Here is an 18249-nt window from a genome sequence, read left to right on the forward strand (position 1 = left end):
ATTGTCTCCAGTTTCTTCATGGAGATAATTATTCCAGTAACAAAAATGATTACTATGGAGACAATTTAAAATTTTTATCTGAAACACTCAAAATGTAACTGTAAATTTTTATTTTAGCTTAAAAAATACATTTTGTATTTTCTGTTTTTCTTCTCTTTGTGTCATGCACTTATTTTTAAATTTTAAATTGAAAATAAAATGACATTAATACCTCCAGGTTTACACATGCTAATTATTAGTAATAATTGTATTAAGATTTTAATGTAAAAATGTAGTTTTATAATTTTTTAGATTTATTTGGATTGAGCTTTTACACATTTTATTTTTTCAACTTTTGTGGTGAACTTTCACCATCAAATAAATTTTTCCGTTTAATTTTAGGTTAGAGAATTAAAAAAAAACAAAAAACTGAATATTATTCCAAAGTTTTTAAGAAAATTCTTTTGTAATATTGAAAGTTATATATTTTATTTGTATTATTTGTAGTACTTAGACTACTCAGATACAGTTTTTTTTTTTTTTCAGATTACAATGTGGAATACAATGTTTTTTTCGGCTCCTGGTTACAGTATTTGCCCCACCTTACGGTGTTATTTATAATGTTATTTGATTATATACACGTGTATTATAATTGTACTGTATTTTGTTAATTTTTAATATGTACTGTATAAAATCTTGCTTAGGTCCAGCCATACAGTGATTTTGCCTTATGATCCCAACCCTGAAACGGATTAATGCCGTCTCCCTGGGTTCTACTGTTTTCTCAGTCATTTTCACAATGTTTTAATCCTGACTGTCTTTACATGCATCTTCCTGAACTTGAATACTGAACTGAACACTTTATTTAAAGCATCTATAATATAGATCTCACCTGTTTGTTTAAATGTATGTTTGTCTAAAACTTTTGACAGAGGCGACAGATTTTCACAGGATTGGTATCGTTTTGAAGCTCGACTCTCTGGACGATAAATATCGAAAAATTGGCTAAAAATATCAATTTCTTCACCTTCAACTGAGCACTCTTCTATAAAGAGGGGTCGCTTTTTTCACCAATATTTTTGAAAATCATCCCCTCTTTTCGATTCACTACCCTTAAATTTAAACATTCATCACTTCCGGTTTTGTGAGCAGCAAAGACGTCACTTTTTTCGAGCTTCAAAATAATACCAATCTCATGAAAATCCGTCATCTGTCAAAAGTTTTAGGCAGACATACAAACATACATACATTTAAACAGACAGTTGAGATTTATATTATAGACTAGCATTGCCTGGGGTGTTTGGAGATCTAAAAGAATGTGAAAAAAAAAGCGTTATTAGGCAGGTTCAAACCCATGATGCAACCTGAGATCTTACTGATGCGCTACGACAACAGGTTCAGACCCGTGATGCGACCTGAGATCTTACCGATGCGCTACGACCAGGGTTGCAGAGTCGGATGGTAAAAGTCCGACTCCGACTCCTAGAATTACTAGGATGCCGACTCCGACTCCTTTAATATCTCCAACTCCCGACTCCGACTCCTTGACCCTATGTGAAAATCTATTTTGCAGATCCATATACCAGCCTCCCACATCGATTCAGCATGCATTTTATAATTACTTTTCATGTATATCATTTTCGACGTTTAACATTCACTTGCACGATAAATATACTCATATATAAACTCAACCAGCTTTATAGAATAAGTTTAGATAACAAAGGGATAAAAAGTTTACAATTAAATTTTATTATGCTATCAGTTCAAAATAGAATACAATATTTAGGGATAGAGAAACCTCTTTAGGCTATGGCATTCGAAGTGAAACGCTTTTCATCAGAAGAGGGGGATAAAGACATTATACAGAGAATAATATTTTAAAAGATAATATTACCTTTATGGAATGAGGATCAAACGTAAAACAGGAAAAAGTCATAAAGGGCTATAGTAGTATAGATTGATTATTATTGAAATAGCATATACATATATGTATATATGTATATATATATATATATACACAGACATATATATATACACATATACATACATATATATATATATATGTATGTATATATATATATATAAATACACACATATATATATACACATATACATACATATATATACATATACACATATACATATATATACACATATATATGCATATACATATATATATATATATATATATATATATATATATACATATACATATATACATATACATATATATATATATATATATATATATAATACACAATGGTATTATTTATGCTCATGATCATTTACCAGCCTATCAGCATATTCAAATCTATAATAGCGGAGTTGCACTTCAAGCTATATATTTTCTTTTTCCTTTGTACCCTCTCCCGAAAAAACTCATATGTTATTGCATTTGTCCATTCTCATAAATCTATCACAATATTAGGAAAAAAAATCAATCTATAAAAATGTCTTATTTGTAAACATAAAAAATAGGCTTTATTTATAATTATAGAATTGAAAGTTGCAAATAGGAATTTAATAATTTACTCTCAAAAACAAGATGGCTTCAGTGAGGTTCTCTTTCATTGCAGCCCTTTGGTCTGTCCTGATTAGCCTTAGCGCTGAAAACAAACGTTCAACACTCACTTGTGTTGGAGGAAGTGCTGCTGCCAACATTGCAGATTCTTTCACTATCGCAGAGTACTGCTTTATAGCTTCATGAACATTTAACTTAGACTTTCTATCTAGTTGTTCTACTTGCTGTAATGCAGCATGAAAGTCTAGCTTGAAACTTGCTAAGGCTTTATTCACTGAAGATAGCGCTTTAGCTGTTTCCTGTAGCTTACGCCGCTTTGACCTTGCTTTATGATCTTCTTGATCCAAAAGCTTTTCAAAATCCTCTTCATCGCAGGTTCCCTCTGAGTCTGTGGTTGAAATAGTGTCTGGATCTTCAGTAGATGCCTTTGAATTTAAGCCCGAAATCCTCACAGCAAGATCACAAAGTGCCGATTTCGCTTTATCTTTCTGAGTGTCAGATAACAACACTCTATTCATTGGGTCTACATATACTCCAGCCAGTAGGATTTTATTATGAAGCAGTTGTATTTCTCTTTGACGCATTGACTCGCACATTATTCTTGCTAGCAAAGCACCACGCCTGGATAAGGAATGTTCTAACATTTTCCATTCTTTCAAGAACATTCCTGGAGTGAGGTCCTCTTCTTGAAGCTTTTTTGTCACTTGAAAAGGAAGCTTAAGAAGGTCTTCCAGTTCTTTAAGTTGAATCCATTGTGCTTCTGAAAAACTGACATCTGGGTTTGCCATATCGATAAGAATAGGCTTCAATTCAACAAGCCGTTTTACCATGTTGTAAGTACTACCCCAGCGAGTTACTTGGTCTAATATGGCTCCTTTTCCAGCTCTACTTTTAAGAATGGGATCAATCTTCGGAGTTCTTGCTGAAATAGCAACTCTTCTGACTTTTGCTATCAGATAACTGGAATGATACTCTTTAAGAGCATCATTTACTGCAAATTGGTGTGTATGAACACAGCAACGCTGGTGTTCAATTTCTGAAATGCAGGCTGCTACATTACCAAATGCATCCAATGAATTTGGTGCCTCCTCAAACCCTTCAAAGAAATTAAAAATCCTCTTCTCTGTTAAGTCATCCCAGTCAATTGGCTGTTCTTCCTGAATTTCTGCTGCACATTCTTCTGTAACACTAGAATCTTCTCTTTCATTCAGTTTCTTTTACCATACTCAGCATGTTAGACGCATTATCTGTGACAATGCATAATACATGGTCTTTCTGAATGCCAAAGTCTTGCAACACTTCTTTTACCAATTGCTTTAAGAAGTTACTGGAATGTTGGACTTCAGTGTCTTTAATGGCCAAGGTTTTAGTCATATTTTTCCCTTAATCCACATACCTAACATAAACAGCAAAATAATTAACACGATGGTGTGTGCATGCATCCATTTTCAAGTATACAAACTTATTGCTTAGTTTTTTCTTTAGCTGTTCTTTTTGGCTCTCATATTCACCAATTATTAATTTCTTTATGGAATCTCTGTTTAGAGCCACTCCTAATTTTCGTGCCACTTCACCAATCAGTGCTAACACTTCAGGCCGAGAAAAGAATCTCAAGGGAATGCTGGTGAGAACAATAATCTTAACGATAATCTTTTGAATTCAGCTGGAGTCATTGAGATTGTCACTTTATCACTAACAAAAAAACTTGTAAGAGATGCTGTGGTAGGGTTCTTTTCAGTAATCAAAGTTTTAGATTTTCATGTGGTTGGTGTATTAGATGAGCCTTTGCCTTTCTATTGAACAAGTTTAAAGATGCTAGGATGGCAGCGCTCCAAATGTCTTTTTTAAGTTAGAAGCACAAGTAGGAGCATGGCCTTTGATAGTACCACCACCAGAAGCACTAATTTCAACACCGCAAGTTGTTTCTTCATCGTCTCGGGTTGTTATGCACTGACATACATAATGCTTGAAATCACTGGTTAAGTTAAAATGGTCAAATACGGCAGATTTACGTTTTGAAGCCATCTTGTGGGTGCATCAAATTTTGTAACTAATTTTAAAAATTATATATTTCTGTAAATCTGTCAAAAAAAAAGATGTTTAATTCAAAATGTAAAAATTGTTTGCTTTATTTCAGTAATCAATTTCTGTAAACCTATAAAAACGTAAATAAATACATATGTAGGGTTTTTGAGATTCTTCCACATACCAGTATTAGGGTAGGTTGATTTTTAAATCAACTTGCCTAGACTCGGGAAAGTTGTATATTTGGCTCATTCCATGGAAAGTGGTCCAAAATTAAAGAATTTTGAATCCGATATTTTCTAACATTATGTTTTTCTAAACGACAACACCCTAAACTACAAAAAAATAAAATATTTAAATTCTGATCTTTTATGTTGACTGCGCTGAGGCTATAAACATCAGCTATTTATTGAAGTCAGAAAATTTTCAGGCATTCATTTTTACTAATAAATAGCATAGAATTATGTTTAACTAGCGAGGGTACCCAGCGCTTCCCGGGTGTTTAGAGGTGTGGGTGGAATAAATCCAAACAAAATGGAAAATAAAGAATATGCGAACGTAATAACCCTGTTTAAATATATCTTTTTTTAAATCTGAAAAACAAACAAAACAAAAAAAACAGCGAACAATATGCAGAATAAAGAATAAGAGAACGGAAATGTTTAAATGTTAAAACATTTGTAAGAAAAACAAAAACAAAAATCTAGCATATTTCTATTAACGAAAAATGTGATAAACTACCGAAAATGAAGGAAAAGAAAAATCACTGGGATGCACTGTTTCAGCGATAATCAGCTATTTTTGTTTAGATTAGTTAGTTATATACAATGTTGTCACATGGTGGCAACACAAATTGATTTATACCCATTTTTGTTTTTTTGGATAAGATTATAATTGCGGATCGATCCTGGACTAATCAAATTGCCAAATTCCATTCAGGAACTGGATAACTTTCGGATTACAATCTGATTGTTATCCACAGTGATCTCACTCAAAGACAGACTTTTCATTGATCATGTGTGACGTCACAACCAAAGCGAAAAAAGCTGTCCAGACAAGATTTGCAGTGATCCGATAAACCAAAATATCTTGATGAAGTAGAAGCATTGCAGGACAGTACAAAATATGATATATCTAAAAAATTAAGAACAAGACATTATAAAAACTGCTAAATTGTACAACTGGTAAAACCAAACAGGAAAACCATTTTAAAAAAAATTGGGGGGGGGGGGGACTTAAGGAGTCAGAGCTGGATAAAAAAATTCCAACTCCGACTCCTAGTACATTTAGAAATCCGACTCCGACTAAAACCTCTGACTCACTCTGACTCCGACTCTGCAACCCTGGCTACGACAAAAAGCAAGTGAAAAGTGTTCAAATTTAGCGACGTCAATCAAAAGCTGTTGACTTACTGATAATTAGGTCAGGAATCGGGAAAGAAATGAAATGAATCTCGTGATATTTATTTTCTTCACCACGAGGTCGTGCCCAGCTCCCAGGTATCCAAATGAATAGCAATTGTCTGATATGAGGGGTTTTCCACACAGTGATCAAAGCTCATTGCTTTCTGGACGTCCCCGGCACGAAGCCGGAAAACTGCCTCCGCTTTTGTTCGTTTCGTTTTATACTAGAAAGCCAAACAAACAAGCGAGACGGCAGAATAGCGCGAATTTTTAGTGTGTAAAAATCGCTCAAATAAAAGATAGACATGACCTCCTTTCGTAAATCGGAAATGTTACAATCTAGATAGTATATAAAATGTTCTAAGAATTAGTGACCCCCCCCCCAAAAAAAAGCCTTTACTAGAAATACAAAAAAACGCAACATAAACACATTTTCACTTTTATATATATAGATTATAGATGCTTTTAAAAGCTTTTTTGCCAATTCTCATGACACTATTGTGATTAAAAAAATTCAAAGTAAAGATTTTATTCACTCTACAGCATGTAAAATCATCCTCACAGAAGCTCGATATCACAACACGAGTCATGGAAAAAACTCTTTCCTTCTCTGATGAATATTTTACTCTCCAAAATTATTTTTAAAAAATTTTTTAAAAAAAATGATTTTTAATAAAATATTTGCATCTTAACCTTGTTTATCTGTTTAATCAAAATTTTAAATATTCTTAAAGATGCTTTTTTGCCAATTCTTATTATCTATATATTAAAACGATAGTGTGCGTGTTATTTTCTGTGTCACGTTTACATCCGCGTCATTTAATTGTTATGCACTTTCATTTCTTGTCATAAATAATTTTACCAAGAATTCTTCATACGTTTTGGTTTCGGTTTCTGATTATATTTGATGGCACTCAAGTCATTTCATTTTTTTATAAATAATTTTACTAAGAATTCTTCATAATTTTGGTTTTGGTTTTAATTCTAGTTGATTGCACTTAAGTAATCAATTTTTTTAATAATAATTTTACCAAGAATTCTTCATAAGTTTTGGTTTCGCTTTCAATTATAGCTAATGGCACTCCAATAATCTATTTTTTAAAATAATTTTATCAAGAATTCTTCATGTCTTGGTTTCGGTGAAAGAACTAAAGTTATATATATAAAATTTGGTATTTGGTTTCAATTCGAGATGATGAACCCAAGTCATATAGATATATTTTTTGATTTTTTAAATCGCAACTTTATAATCTGTAAAAATCGATAGAACATTAACTCTATAATAATGTATACAAAATCTGCAAGAATTAAAATATCGTATTTAAGCGTTTTTTACAACTTGGTTATGCTGGGCGTTTCTGCTAGCTTGGATAAATTCTTTTGCAGTTTTAACAAAATCGCTACAATAATATAATTTTCACTGAATATCTACAGAATGCCAACATCAGTCCCCTGTGGAATTTCCACAGGTCCCGCTAGTAAAAAGTATGTACTTTGGGTGTTAACCAAATATTTTAAACTAAATGTATTATAAGTTTTATTCACTATATATCTTTGTATATTTAAATTTGCAATCAGATTTTTGTGACATTAAAAAAACATTGCAGACTCTCATTAGTTTTGCTGAAAACATTGAGCAGAAAAATTTGATTTTTCTTTAACATTATTTAATGTTTCCATTTGATTTTTAATTCCTATTTTTTTCTCTATTCTTTCAGATCATTACCAAGTGTTGAACATGAAGGTAAATACATATATATATATATATATATATATATATATATATATATATATATATATATTGTTGATTTTTTTTATTTTTTAACGATATTATGGTTAGCGTCTCCACTTTGGAGATCGCCCATTTTTTATTTGGATGCAGACAAATAATATTTTATTTATTTATTTATTTTTTAAAAACAGTAATCTACGTACATGCATGTTTTGGGGCCATACCCCTCTTCAGTGTAGCTTGACTGTTGTTAGGAATAACAAAATAATTAAATAATAAAAAAAATATATTTTATACATATATATACTAGCATACCGCCTGGCATTGCCTGGTCATAAAATATGCATTTTAATTCGTACAGAAACTGAAACGTGTGCATGCGAGCATTGTTTTTTTTTTTTTTTTTAAATAGTTCATTACTTGTAATAAAAAAAATAAAATACTTGAGCTGACATCAAAGCCAAAACCTAAAGACAGCGAGTCAAGTACAATAACCACTAGGCCAGCTTGACACATGCTTTAAAAAGTGTTTTTAAACCTACTTATTCTTAACATAAGGAATCTAATATGTGAACAATTCACGCAAGCGCATTCGTGCAACAGTTGACAGATAAAAATCTGATGATCCTCACAAACTAATTTTTCAATTTTCACCACTAAGCTCCACTTTTTTCCGGATGAAAACCGATTAAAGTTTTCCACGTCTGAATACCCTATCGTAATTTCATGTCCGTAGATTAGTAGATAGGTTGAGAATTGTCTTCACATGCACATTCTTACTTTTATAAATATACTAGTAAGCCGCCCGGCATTGCCCGGTCATAAAATTTGTATAAATATTTTAATACAGAAACTGAGATATGTGTATGCGAATATTATGTTTTGTTTCTAAACAGGTCATTACTTGTAAGTTTAAAAAAAAAAAAAGATACTCGAGCTAAGATTGAAACCAAAATCTAAAAACCATGAGTCAAGTGCAATAACCATTAGACCAGCATGACACAATATTTAAAAGATGTTTTCAAGTTACTTATTTTTAACCTAAGAAATCTGTAATGTGAACTATTCACGCATGCGCATTCATGAAACAGCAAATAGATAAAAATCGAATAACCCCCACATACTAATTTTTCAATTTTGACTCCTTAGCAGCACTTTTTTTCAAATGAAAATGGATTAAAAAGTTTTCCACATGTCTGAATAGCCTACACACCAAATTTCAAGTCTGTAGATCAAAAATTTGTTGAGTATATAGGTTGAGAAGTGTCCTCACACACTTACATATTCTCACTTTTATAGATAGACTAGCAGGGCTACCCGGCGTTGCTCGGGACCGTATAAACAATGAAAAAACAAAAGCAGATATTGAACATATGTTTTATTCTTAGGGGAGAGGAATCTTTCATCTCAAGTTTTAGCGTTACAAACAAACATTTGTCTTTTATATATATAGATAATGACAGGTTTTTTTGGGGGCCCCCCTCGAAGATAACTGATCAGTTGACCAACTTCTAGTGGTCCGTTTGACGTGAAATTTCGATATTTGTCATCCGGGTGATGGGGCTTCGATATGATACCAAATTTGTCAAGTTTGGTTCCGTCTTTCAAAAGTTTTAGCGTTACAAACAAACATACATACACACAGACGTTTGGCTTTTATATATATAGATAATTGTGCAGGTTTGACGAGCCATATAATGATATAACACCAAAGATGATTTTAGCAAGTAAAAGCTGCTAAAACCACACGTAATAACACAACAAAACAATCAACTCTTGAGTTGAAAGCCATGTTTAGTTTCAGAACAGTTTCCGATGGTTAGATGTTCTAGACAAGTCCTGGAGGTGACTGGTTCTCAGTAGACAGTTCTCGAGTTGGAATCCACAGAGCAAAAGATTCTTCCAGTGTTGACACAAAGAAAACATATGCAAAGTTGCTACAGAAAAGGTTTAATTTTTATGGAGGAATTCTGGTTTCTGATTGGTTGGTAGTAGAACGTGAATTAATTTGATTCGTCAGTTCCTAGCAGCATCGTTTATAAATAGATGCTTGCAACTCATTATAGATAAAAAATATTACAACATCAATCCTTTTGGTTGAGTTTTGGGTGCTTCTTCATTATTAGAGTGAAATTAAAAAATCCAAAAATTGAATATCTTGTAAAACCAATGACATCTACTTAATTGTCATGTCACTGTAATGAACATATCCAAAAATTATGAAAAACAATACTTGAAGGAATTATTAATGAAAATAGTTTTTGAAGATAATTAGCAGGTTTTTGAAGATAATTAGCAGGTTTGTTAAAAAAAGAAACCAGAGTTTCAATTATAACACAGGAGGTAATAATTTTCTAAAAACTTGGAAAATCTTAGGTCAATTTAGCAGAACTCAATTTTCGCTAATTTTCATTGGAAACTGTTTTCATATATAATTAATTTTCTACCGGATCGTTTTTCAGAATTTTTGGATATGTTAATTACTGTGACATGGCAATTAAGTAGATATGATTGGTTTTACTTGAAATACAATATTTCGGATTTTACTCTAATAAAAGAGGCACCAAACTTTGTTCAAGCATGTTGCAAATCTCTCTGGAATATTCACATGGATGGATGTAATGACTATTTTTATCATATTAGATAGTGGTGGGACGATTAATCGAAATCGTTAATCGTAAGAATCGTGTATTTTGGGAGGTATCGGAATCGGAATCGCATCGTTAAAAAATACCTTAATTTTCCGATTCCTTCATTACGATTCTTTTAGTCTGATGTTGAAAAAAAGAAAAAAAATTCCTGATATTTCTAACCGCAAGAGAGAAATAAAAAGAAACCAAAGAAATTCATTATTAACAGGGCAATGCTTAGTGCCCCTCCCTTACAAGGTTCATTCATTCAGATTTATTGTAATCAAAACTACAAAAGAGTTAACTTGAAAAGAAGTATGCAGGGCTCTACATTGCGAGTAAAAATAAAAAAACGCTTATCTTTTTGGCGATTGTTTTTTTTTACTGACAAATCTTCTAATACTGAATGAAAATGCTTTTTCAACTTATATTTTCTTAAAATAAAACGAGCAAAGTCAAATTATTTAAACAGTAAACGGTTTAATAGAACAATATACTTTTTTTTCTTTTTTTAAAAGAAGGTTTTTGAAAGAAATATCTCTAAAATGAAATTGATCACGTTGTATTATTTCGCAAAGTTTTGACAGTAGTCGGTTTCTTTTGAAGTTTCAAAAAAATCGACCCCATACCTATCTCTTCCAAACCTAAAGTTATTAAATAACCCCTTCGTTAATTTAAGGGTAATTAATTCAATTCAGTCAAGTTTCTTTTTTTTTTAATTTCATTGCAATAAAATCCATTATTTTTTTTTCTCCAGAAAGATAAAACCCTGAATTTGATTATATTAAAAGCAGAATAATATAATCTTTTTTCTAGAATTTTAAATTGAAAATTAAAAGTGTTTTGCGCAGTTCTTTGCCGAACGAAAAAGAAATTAATATATAAATTTTTAAAAGGTTTTGTAATCAGTTAATTTTTATGTCTAAATAATATTTACGATTAATTAAATAATTTCATTTTAAAAAGTATTTATAAATAGAATTTTACTAAGGACTTATAGTTGGGTTTGTATTACTGTACACATAAATTCGAAAAAGTTGTCAAAAAACAAATATATAACAAATAAATGTTATCAAAGGCAAGATAAGTTATTTTTCTACCTAACTGGATTTTTTTTTCGGGTTTTTATTCAATGTAACATGTTTATTCAGCTCGAAAAGCATACAGTGTTTACCGATGTATTGGAAAATACAAAATGGCGCCCGACACTCTCTTTAACACGGTAAGTTTGGGAAAAGATGTTATAAATAATAAACTATACAAAATACTGCTAGAAACTCGCTCAATATATGTTACCGTGACATATTTTGATATATATTCGGTGTTTTTTTTAATAGTATTTTGTTTAGTTTATTATTTATAACACCTTTTCCCGAACTTACCATGTTAAAGAGAGTGTCCTGCGCCATTTTGCATTTTCCAATACATCGGTAAACACTGCATGTTTTTCGAGCTGAATAAACATGTTACATTGAATAAAAACAAAAAAATAATGTATCCAGTTTGGTAGAAAAGTAACTTATCTTGCCTTTGATAATATTTGTTTGTTATATATTTGTTTTTTGACAACTTTTTCGAATCTATGTGTACAGTAATACAAACCCGGTTATTTTGTATCTACGGCGCCATGTCACGTGGTATATTGTTTTTTTTTTCGTTACGCACGTTCATTTATAAATTATTAAATTAAATATTTATCTTTTTTATATTTAATTAGTATATATTTTCTTTCTCTTCCGCTATATTTTTTTATTTAATTCATTAAATCTGTTAATTATGAGGACCAAAATAATGAATCGTGTGTATTTATTCTCTAATTTTCTTGTTTTTGTTCTGTTATATAAATTCTATTTTATTTGTTTTTTCTCTGAAGGATAAATTTTATTTTCTTTGAGTTTTTTTTTTCTGTATTCCAATTAAGTAAAATAAATTTTCTCTAGAATAAATTTTGCTAATTTTTCCGTTTAGTTTGCTATATAATAATTTTATTTAATCCAAAACACGACAGTGTAGACATAAAATATCTCTTCCAAAGTTAGGGAACATATTTGGGAACTACCGACCATAAGTATAAAACTACCTGGTATATTTCAAAACAATAAATTCCCTAGGAATCGGAATCGTACTTGGTATCGGAATCGTTAATCAATATTTTCCTGGAATCGGAATCGGAATCGTATAAAAATTAGGAATCGTCCCAACACTAATATTAGAATATTCACATAGATGAATGTAATAACTATTTTTATCATATTGGAATATTCACATGGATGGATGTAATAACTATTTTTATCATATTGTTATACTTATGTCATTATGTTTTGATTTTAGATTGCTTTTATGTTTTTTTTTTGTTTTTTTTTGACAGCTCGTGTTCCGAAAAAAATTCTTAAATGTCGAGCCGTGTCGCGTGAAATTAACTTCTCTTCGGCTGAACAAATGGATAAATTTCGACTTGAGCAGAAAATAATGTTTAAAGGCAAATGTTTAGAAGGTAAATAAATTTTACGTGTTGTCATCTATTATTTCTTCTTTAATGCATCGTTTGTATTTGTTTTGTACTTGTTTCATTTTGAATGTTTTATTGTATTACACTTGTCTACAGGATGCAATGTTTTAAAAATTCCATTGTCTGCCTTGTTGGCATGAAAACTAATTTCATTTACTTATTTTTTAATATTTGGTTTTTTAATTTTATTTATTCATTTTTTAATATTTTATTTATTTTTTAATTATTTATTTTTTGTAATATTTATTTATTTTTTTAATATTTTATTCATCTCTAGCACAGTGATTAAATGATGGTCAACTAATGTTTCACACTCATTTTTTTTTTTTTTTTTTTTTTTTTCATATAAATCAGTGAAATCTCCCATTTTTCAATCAAATCGATTGATTGCTCTAATTGAGAACCCATCGCGGTGCACCTTGAGGAAGCTCCACGTGCCTCTTGTAGTGTCTTAGTTCATAATTACATTGTAGTCTACATTGCACTGTTGGTTTTTTAAAATTATTTTTCATATGTAATGGCTTGCATAAAACTTTAAAATGCAAAAGTCAAGGATTATGCTTCAATTGTGCTATAAACAGAAACATTCATTCCGGATGTGCCCCTATCTTATCAAAGAACCTACTGGTGATTTTATATTTCTGCTTGTGCAGTGATAATGTCTTGAATTAGGTTTAACATGAAAAGGTCAAGTATAATGGTTCAGTTGTGCTTTAAACAGAAACATTCATTTTGAGCACATCTCTGTCATATTGAAGAATCTATCGATTTTATATGCCAAGCTTTTCAATTTGTGTGGTAACAAGGCCGATAGCCATTAGTTGTGTGCTCTCGTGTAATGAATGAATGCGTGAATGTAGGATTGACATGAAATTCTTAAAGACAAACTAAAATGACCGAAAAAAGGACTGAAATGACTTAAATAAAAAGTAAATGACTTAGAATGACTTTAATGAACTTAAGGATGAATTGAATGACCTTAAGAATGACTTGAATGCTTAAAAAATAACTGGAATCCTTCAAAAACAACTTGGATGATCTGGAGAATGGCTTGAATGGCTTTGAGACTGACTGGTTGTAAAGGGGGGGATCATTTTACATTAAATTAATACAGAAAAGTGATCCCCCACTTTATATCAAACATAAACAAACATAAATACAGCATGTAGTAAGAACAGATACTACACTTTGAGATATTAAATCCTTTTATTCATGTTAAAAATACATTGAAAATCAACAATGAACAAAAAACTTAGGCACATGGCCAACTCAAAAGGGGAGATTGTGGGGGTCGTTGATCATCCTTGTCACTCCAGAACTAAACAAAATCAAAAGTTTCTCCCAGTTAGTATCTTTCACCAAAATACCGCATTCACACTTTCATACTGGGGGACATCCTACTTAACTCCCAATTTTAAAACATTTTTTATTGACGTCTAATAAACAAAAAAGATAATAAAAATGGTACAATAATTATCTTGGCCAAAAGGTCAAGAAAAGCTTAAAAAGCTAAGAATAGCATCTTTTAACAACAGACCTTTGATCTTAACCAAAAAGGCCAAGCACAAAAGTGTTACGGACAGACTGACCGATGGACCGACAGAGTGACTTGAATGTATAATTTTTTAAATTTAATTATTTGGACTATTATCCTCATCTTCTAGTTGTTGCTTTCACAACGTTTCGACCAATTATTCCTCTGGCCTTCGTCAGGTTAACCGCGACGGGATAGAAATGTTGAATCCTCCAACTACATCCACAGCAATTGCTGCCTTCCATAGTTGTTGTCATCTCACCACGGTTTGGTCAACTAATCCTCTGACCGGCTTTGGGTGGGATCGAAACCACTATCTCTAAACAATGTTCACCAATGCTCTTAAATGTACTTGTGATGTTAGGCTGTGTAAGGTTAACTTTAGTCAAAATCGCCTGTTCTTTTTTTTGTCAGATTATTTTGATTATTGATACTTATCGATGACATTATGATACAAAACCTATCTAAGAACACTGCCAGGCACATAAATTACCTTCATGTGCAACTTCATAAAAATCAACTCAGCTGTTTTCGAGTCCATAGGGAACGAACTCACACAGACAAAGTTCCTTTTATATAATAGTATAGATATAGATAATAGACAACTGTAAACCCGCATATTTATAGAAGAGATATTAACATCTTGCTTTTGAGGCTAAGAGCAATGTGTGATATTTGTGTAATGTTTAAAACATTACACAAAACTTTGTACATCGTCTTTTACGTCGACACATATTTGTGCTCATATGTGCTCTTACCAGTGAGCAATCAAGCAAACAAATTAACAAAACAAGGTCTTTCTAAACATAAGTTGCTTTTACAGTTATTTTGGGGGGGGGGGGCTTTATGACTGGCCGTAATCCTCTCATGGTTGTTGACCTTTAACCTCCTCTGTTTAGCTAAACAAGCAAAACTTTTCATGCACGAAAACACAATGAAGACTTGCTGAGGTTTCAAGGTTTTATTTAGAGAGGTTACTCATTGGGGGAGAGACCACTATGACTAATTAACTAAATTATTTACTTATTTCTTCTTTTTTTTACACAGTGATCACCACTTATCAAGGCCCGGAAGCCACTCAGGGATAAGGGTTATTGCAAGTACATTACGTTAGTGTAGAGATTTGATGAAGTGTTTACTTAAGGGGGCGGTTCATTAGGAATTTGTTAACATTGGACTTGAAGACATCCAAGTTGTAGTCCGGTGGGAAGCAGGCAGACGGAACAGAGTTCCACAGGCGTGCAGTTCTAAGAAAGAAGCTTTGTTCATGGAATCCGCGTTTTGATTTAGGCACAGATATAGAGTGGGGGAAATTTTTCACAGTGGATTCAGCTAGATGGGTGTTTTTCGTGAAAGATTGGGGGACCAGAGATTGGAGTTCAGACGAGCACCTGGCATGGAAATAACGATAAAACAAGGATAGGCTCGCAACGTCTCTTCTGTGGGAGAGAGGTTGCAGGGTAGAGAAAAGGGCATCCCCCACTAAGCCACAAAGTCTATTTTGTACTCTGTCAAGGCAGGATAGGCTATTTTAGCAGCTCCTGCCCAGATATGGTAACAGTATTCCATCCTTGGACGTACTTGGCTTTTATATAGATAGAGAATTGCATCAGTAGTGAGATATCTTCTGGAGCGGTAGAAGGATCCCACCATCTTTCCAGTGACCCTGGCAACAGACTTGATGTACGTGTTCCATTTCAGATCAGGAGTAAAGGTCAAACCCAGAAGCTTGTCAAAACACGGGGCCTCACCCAGACGAGAGCCATCCATCACAATTGATGCCAGATGGGGATCAGAGCGTTGATGATGTAAGGATAGAAGTTGGGTTTTGGATGCATTAAAGGTAACCAGCCACGTCTTCCCCCACTGAACCACGCTCTCGAGATCAGAGGAGAGAATCCGAGAGAACTTTGTTTTAATGATGACGATGCATGAGCAGAATCTCGAGGCAACATTCACTTAGATTCCTCTCTACATTGTTGGGTACATCTTACCTGTATCGCTCTCAGTGTGAGACTAACTAGAAACTTTGTCTTTCGTTAATACGTGACATTTTTATTATATCATTCAACACCTACATTTTTAGTGTGTTTTCTCTAGGGAGCTATCCTTTTGCCTTCTTGTCAAGCAATCTGCAGCTGGGTATATTTCTGTTTGCCATCACGGTATATACTAATGTAACCCTCACCAAAATTTATACTAGTTAACTCGATCACTACTTACTGGCATAATCCCAATGCATAAGATCCGTTTTGATGCTACACTCGATCTTTACTTTCCTCGATCCATGAATAAGGAATCCTTCTAGACCGAAGACTCTTTATTTTTGTACTAATCCATAATACTCCTTTTTGCATAGCTGGATTTTCCCCACATTAAAAATTATCTTGTGTCTAATTCTACCCTTGTCATCAAGAGTCATATCTTCCGTTTGATGCGGACTGCGAACCCACATGACTTATTTTTCGCTATTCCTTCTGATCGCAGGCGAATTGGTTGATGGACGCCCAGTTCTTGAGAGATGGCTTTCGTCTTGGAGAGGCTCTATGTTTTGACAAGCTTCTGGGTTTGACCTTTACTCCTGATCTGAAATGGAATATGTACATCAAATCTGTTGCCAGGGATGCTGGGAAAATGGTGGGATCCTTCTACCGCTCCAGAAGATATCTCACTACTGATGCAATTCTCTATCTGTATAAAAGCCAAGTACGTCCAAGGATGGAGTACTGCTGCCACATCTGGGCAGGAGCTGCTAAAAACAGCCTATCCTGCCTTGACAGAGTACAAAATAGACTTCGTGGTTTAGTGGGGGATGCCCTTTTCTCTTCCCTGCGACCTCTCTCCCACAGAAGAGACGTTGCTAGCCTGTCTTTGTTTTATCGCTATTTCCATGGCAGGTGCTCGTCTGAGCTCCAATCTCTCGTCCCCCCTCGCCAACCTTTCACGAGAAACGCCCGTCTGGCTGAAACTACTGTCAACAATTTTCCCCACTCTTTATCTGTGCCTAAATCCAAACGTAGATTCCATGAGTAAGGCTTCTTTCTTAGAACTGCACGCCAGTGGAACTCTCTGCCACTTGCCTGTTTCCCACCCGACTACAACTTGGACGTCTTCAAGTCCAACATAAACAAACTCCTGACAAACCTCCCCCTTAAGCAAAATACTCTATCAAAACCCCCAATACTAATGATTACTACAATACTATCTCATTGATTACTGTACACGCAATAACCCTTATCCCTGAGTGGCCTTCGGGCCTTGATAAGTGGTGACCTCCATGTTAAAAAAAAAAAAAAAAGATATTCAATCAAAAACATTTTTCATCCACCTTCTCCTTGGTTTTCCTCTGCCTCTTTTGTCTTCTAACATACCCTCGAAGCATAACAGGCCAGTGGTTGATCGTTTGGCATGGCTTGTAGAAGAAGGAAAATAAATGAAACAAGTAAGGACATGGATTTAGCCTTGTATTATGACAAAGAACATTTCAGATTTTCTCAGCATCAGTGCGATTGCAAAAGTTAGAAAGGAATTAAGGTTCAGGATTTGACTACAGAGCAACATCCAAGAAAAAAACATCATTGATATGATGCCATCAAAACAATGACATTCCCACTTGCTCTGAGTGACTCAAGTTGAACACCAATAGTTACAGTTGCTTTAATCAAGGTAGTGATACCGTAGATCAACCAGTTACGGCATACGTTTAGTAGAGTGAGCGTCCTATCATATCAGCCAAAAGAGGCAGGCTTAAATGTCAGAACTTTGTTGGTGACACTTCACCTTTCCCTTTTTTAATTATTTTCACCTCAAGCAAGGCACAGTGCCATTTTGATGTCAAGGGCTACTATCAGGGACATAAATTGCAGAGATACTATGTAGGGAGTTGAGCAGCAAGATGTCTGTTCACATTACACTT

The 18249-nt window shown here is 33.2% G+C and overlaps 1 protein-coding gene across 2 annotated transcripts in view; it reads left to right on the forward strand.

Moving 5' to 3' along the window:
• The window catches only part of LOC145269277 (retinal rod rhodopsin-sensitive cGMP 3',5'-cyclic phosphodiesterase subunit delta-like), a 50369-nt gene that overhangs the window by 23838 nt on the left and 8282 nt on the right, over positions 1 to 18249 (forward strand). For both annotated transcript variants that reach the window (XM_080124959.1, XM_080124958.1), the window contains exons 3-4: positions 7647 to 7672; positions 12659 to 12784. In XM_080124959.1, coding sequence (XP_079981085.1) covers positions 7647 to 7672; positions 12659 to 12784 — 152 coding nt within the window. The remainder of the gene's footprint in view (positions 1 to 7646; positions 7673 to 12658; positions 12785 to 18249) is intronic.

This window comes from Euprymna scolopes, chromosome 45 (assembly GCF_053919585.1).
Source record: "Euprymna scolopes isolate OS-2025 chromosome 45, ASM5391958v1, whole genome shotgun sequence".
NCBI classification, from domain to species: domain Eukaryota; kingdom Metazoa; phylum Mollusca; class Cephalopoda; order Sepiida; family Sepiolidae; genus Euprymna; species Euprymna scolopes.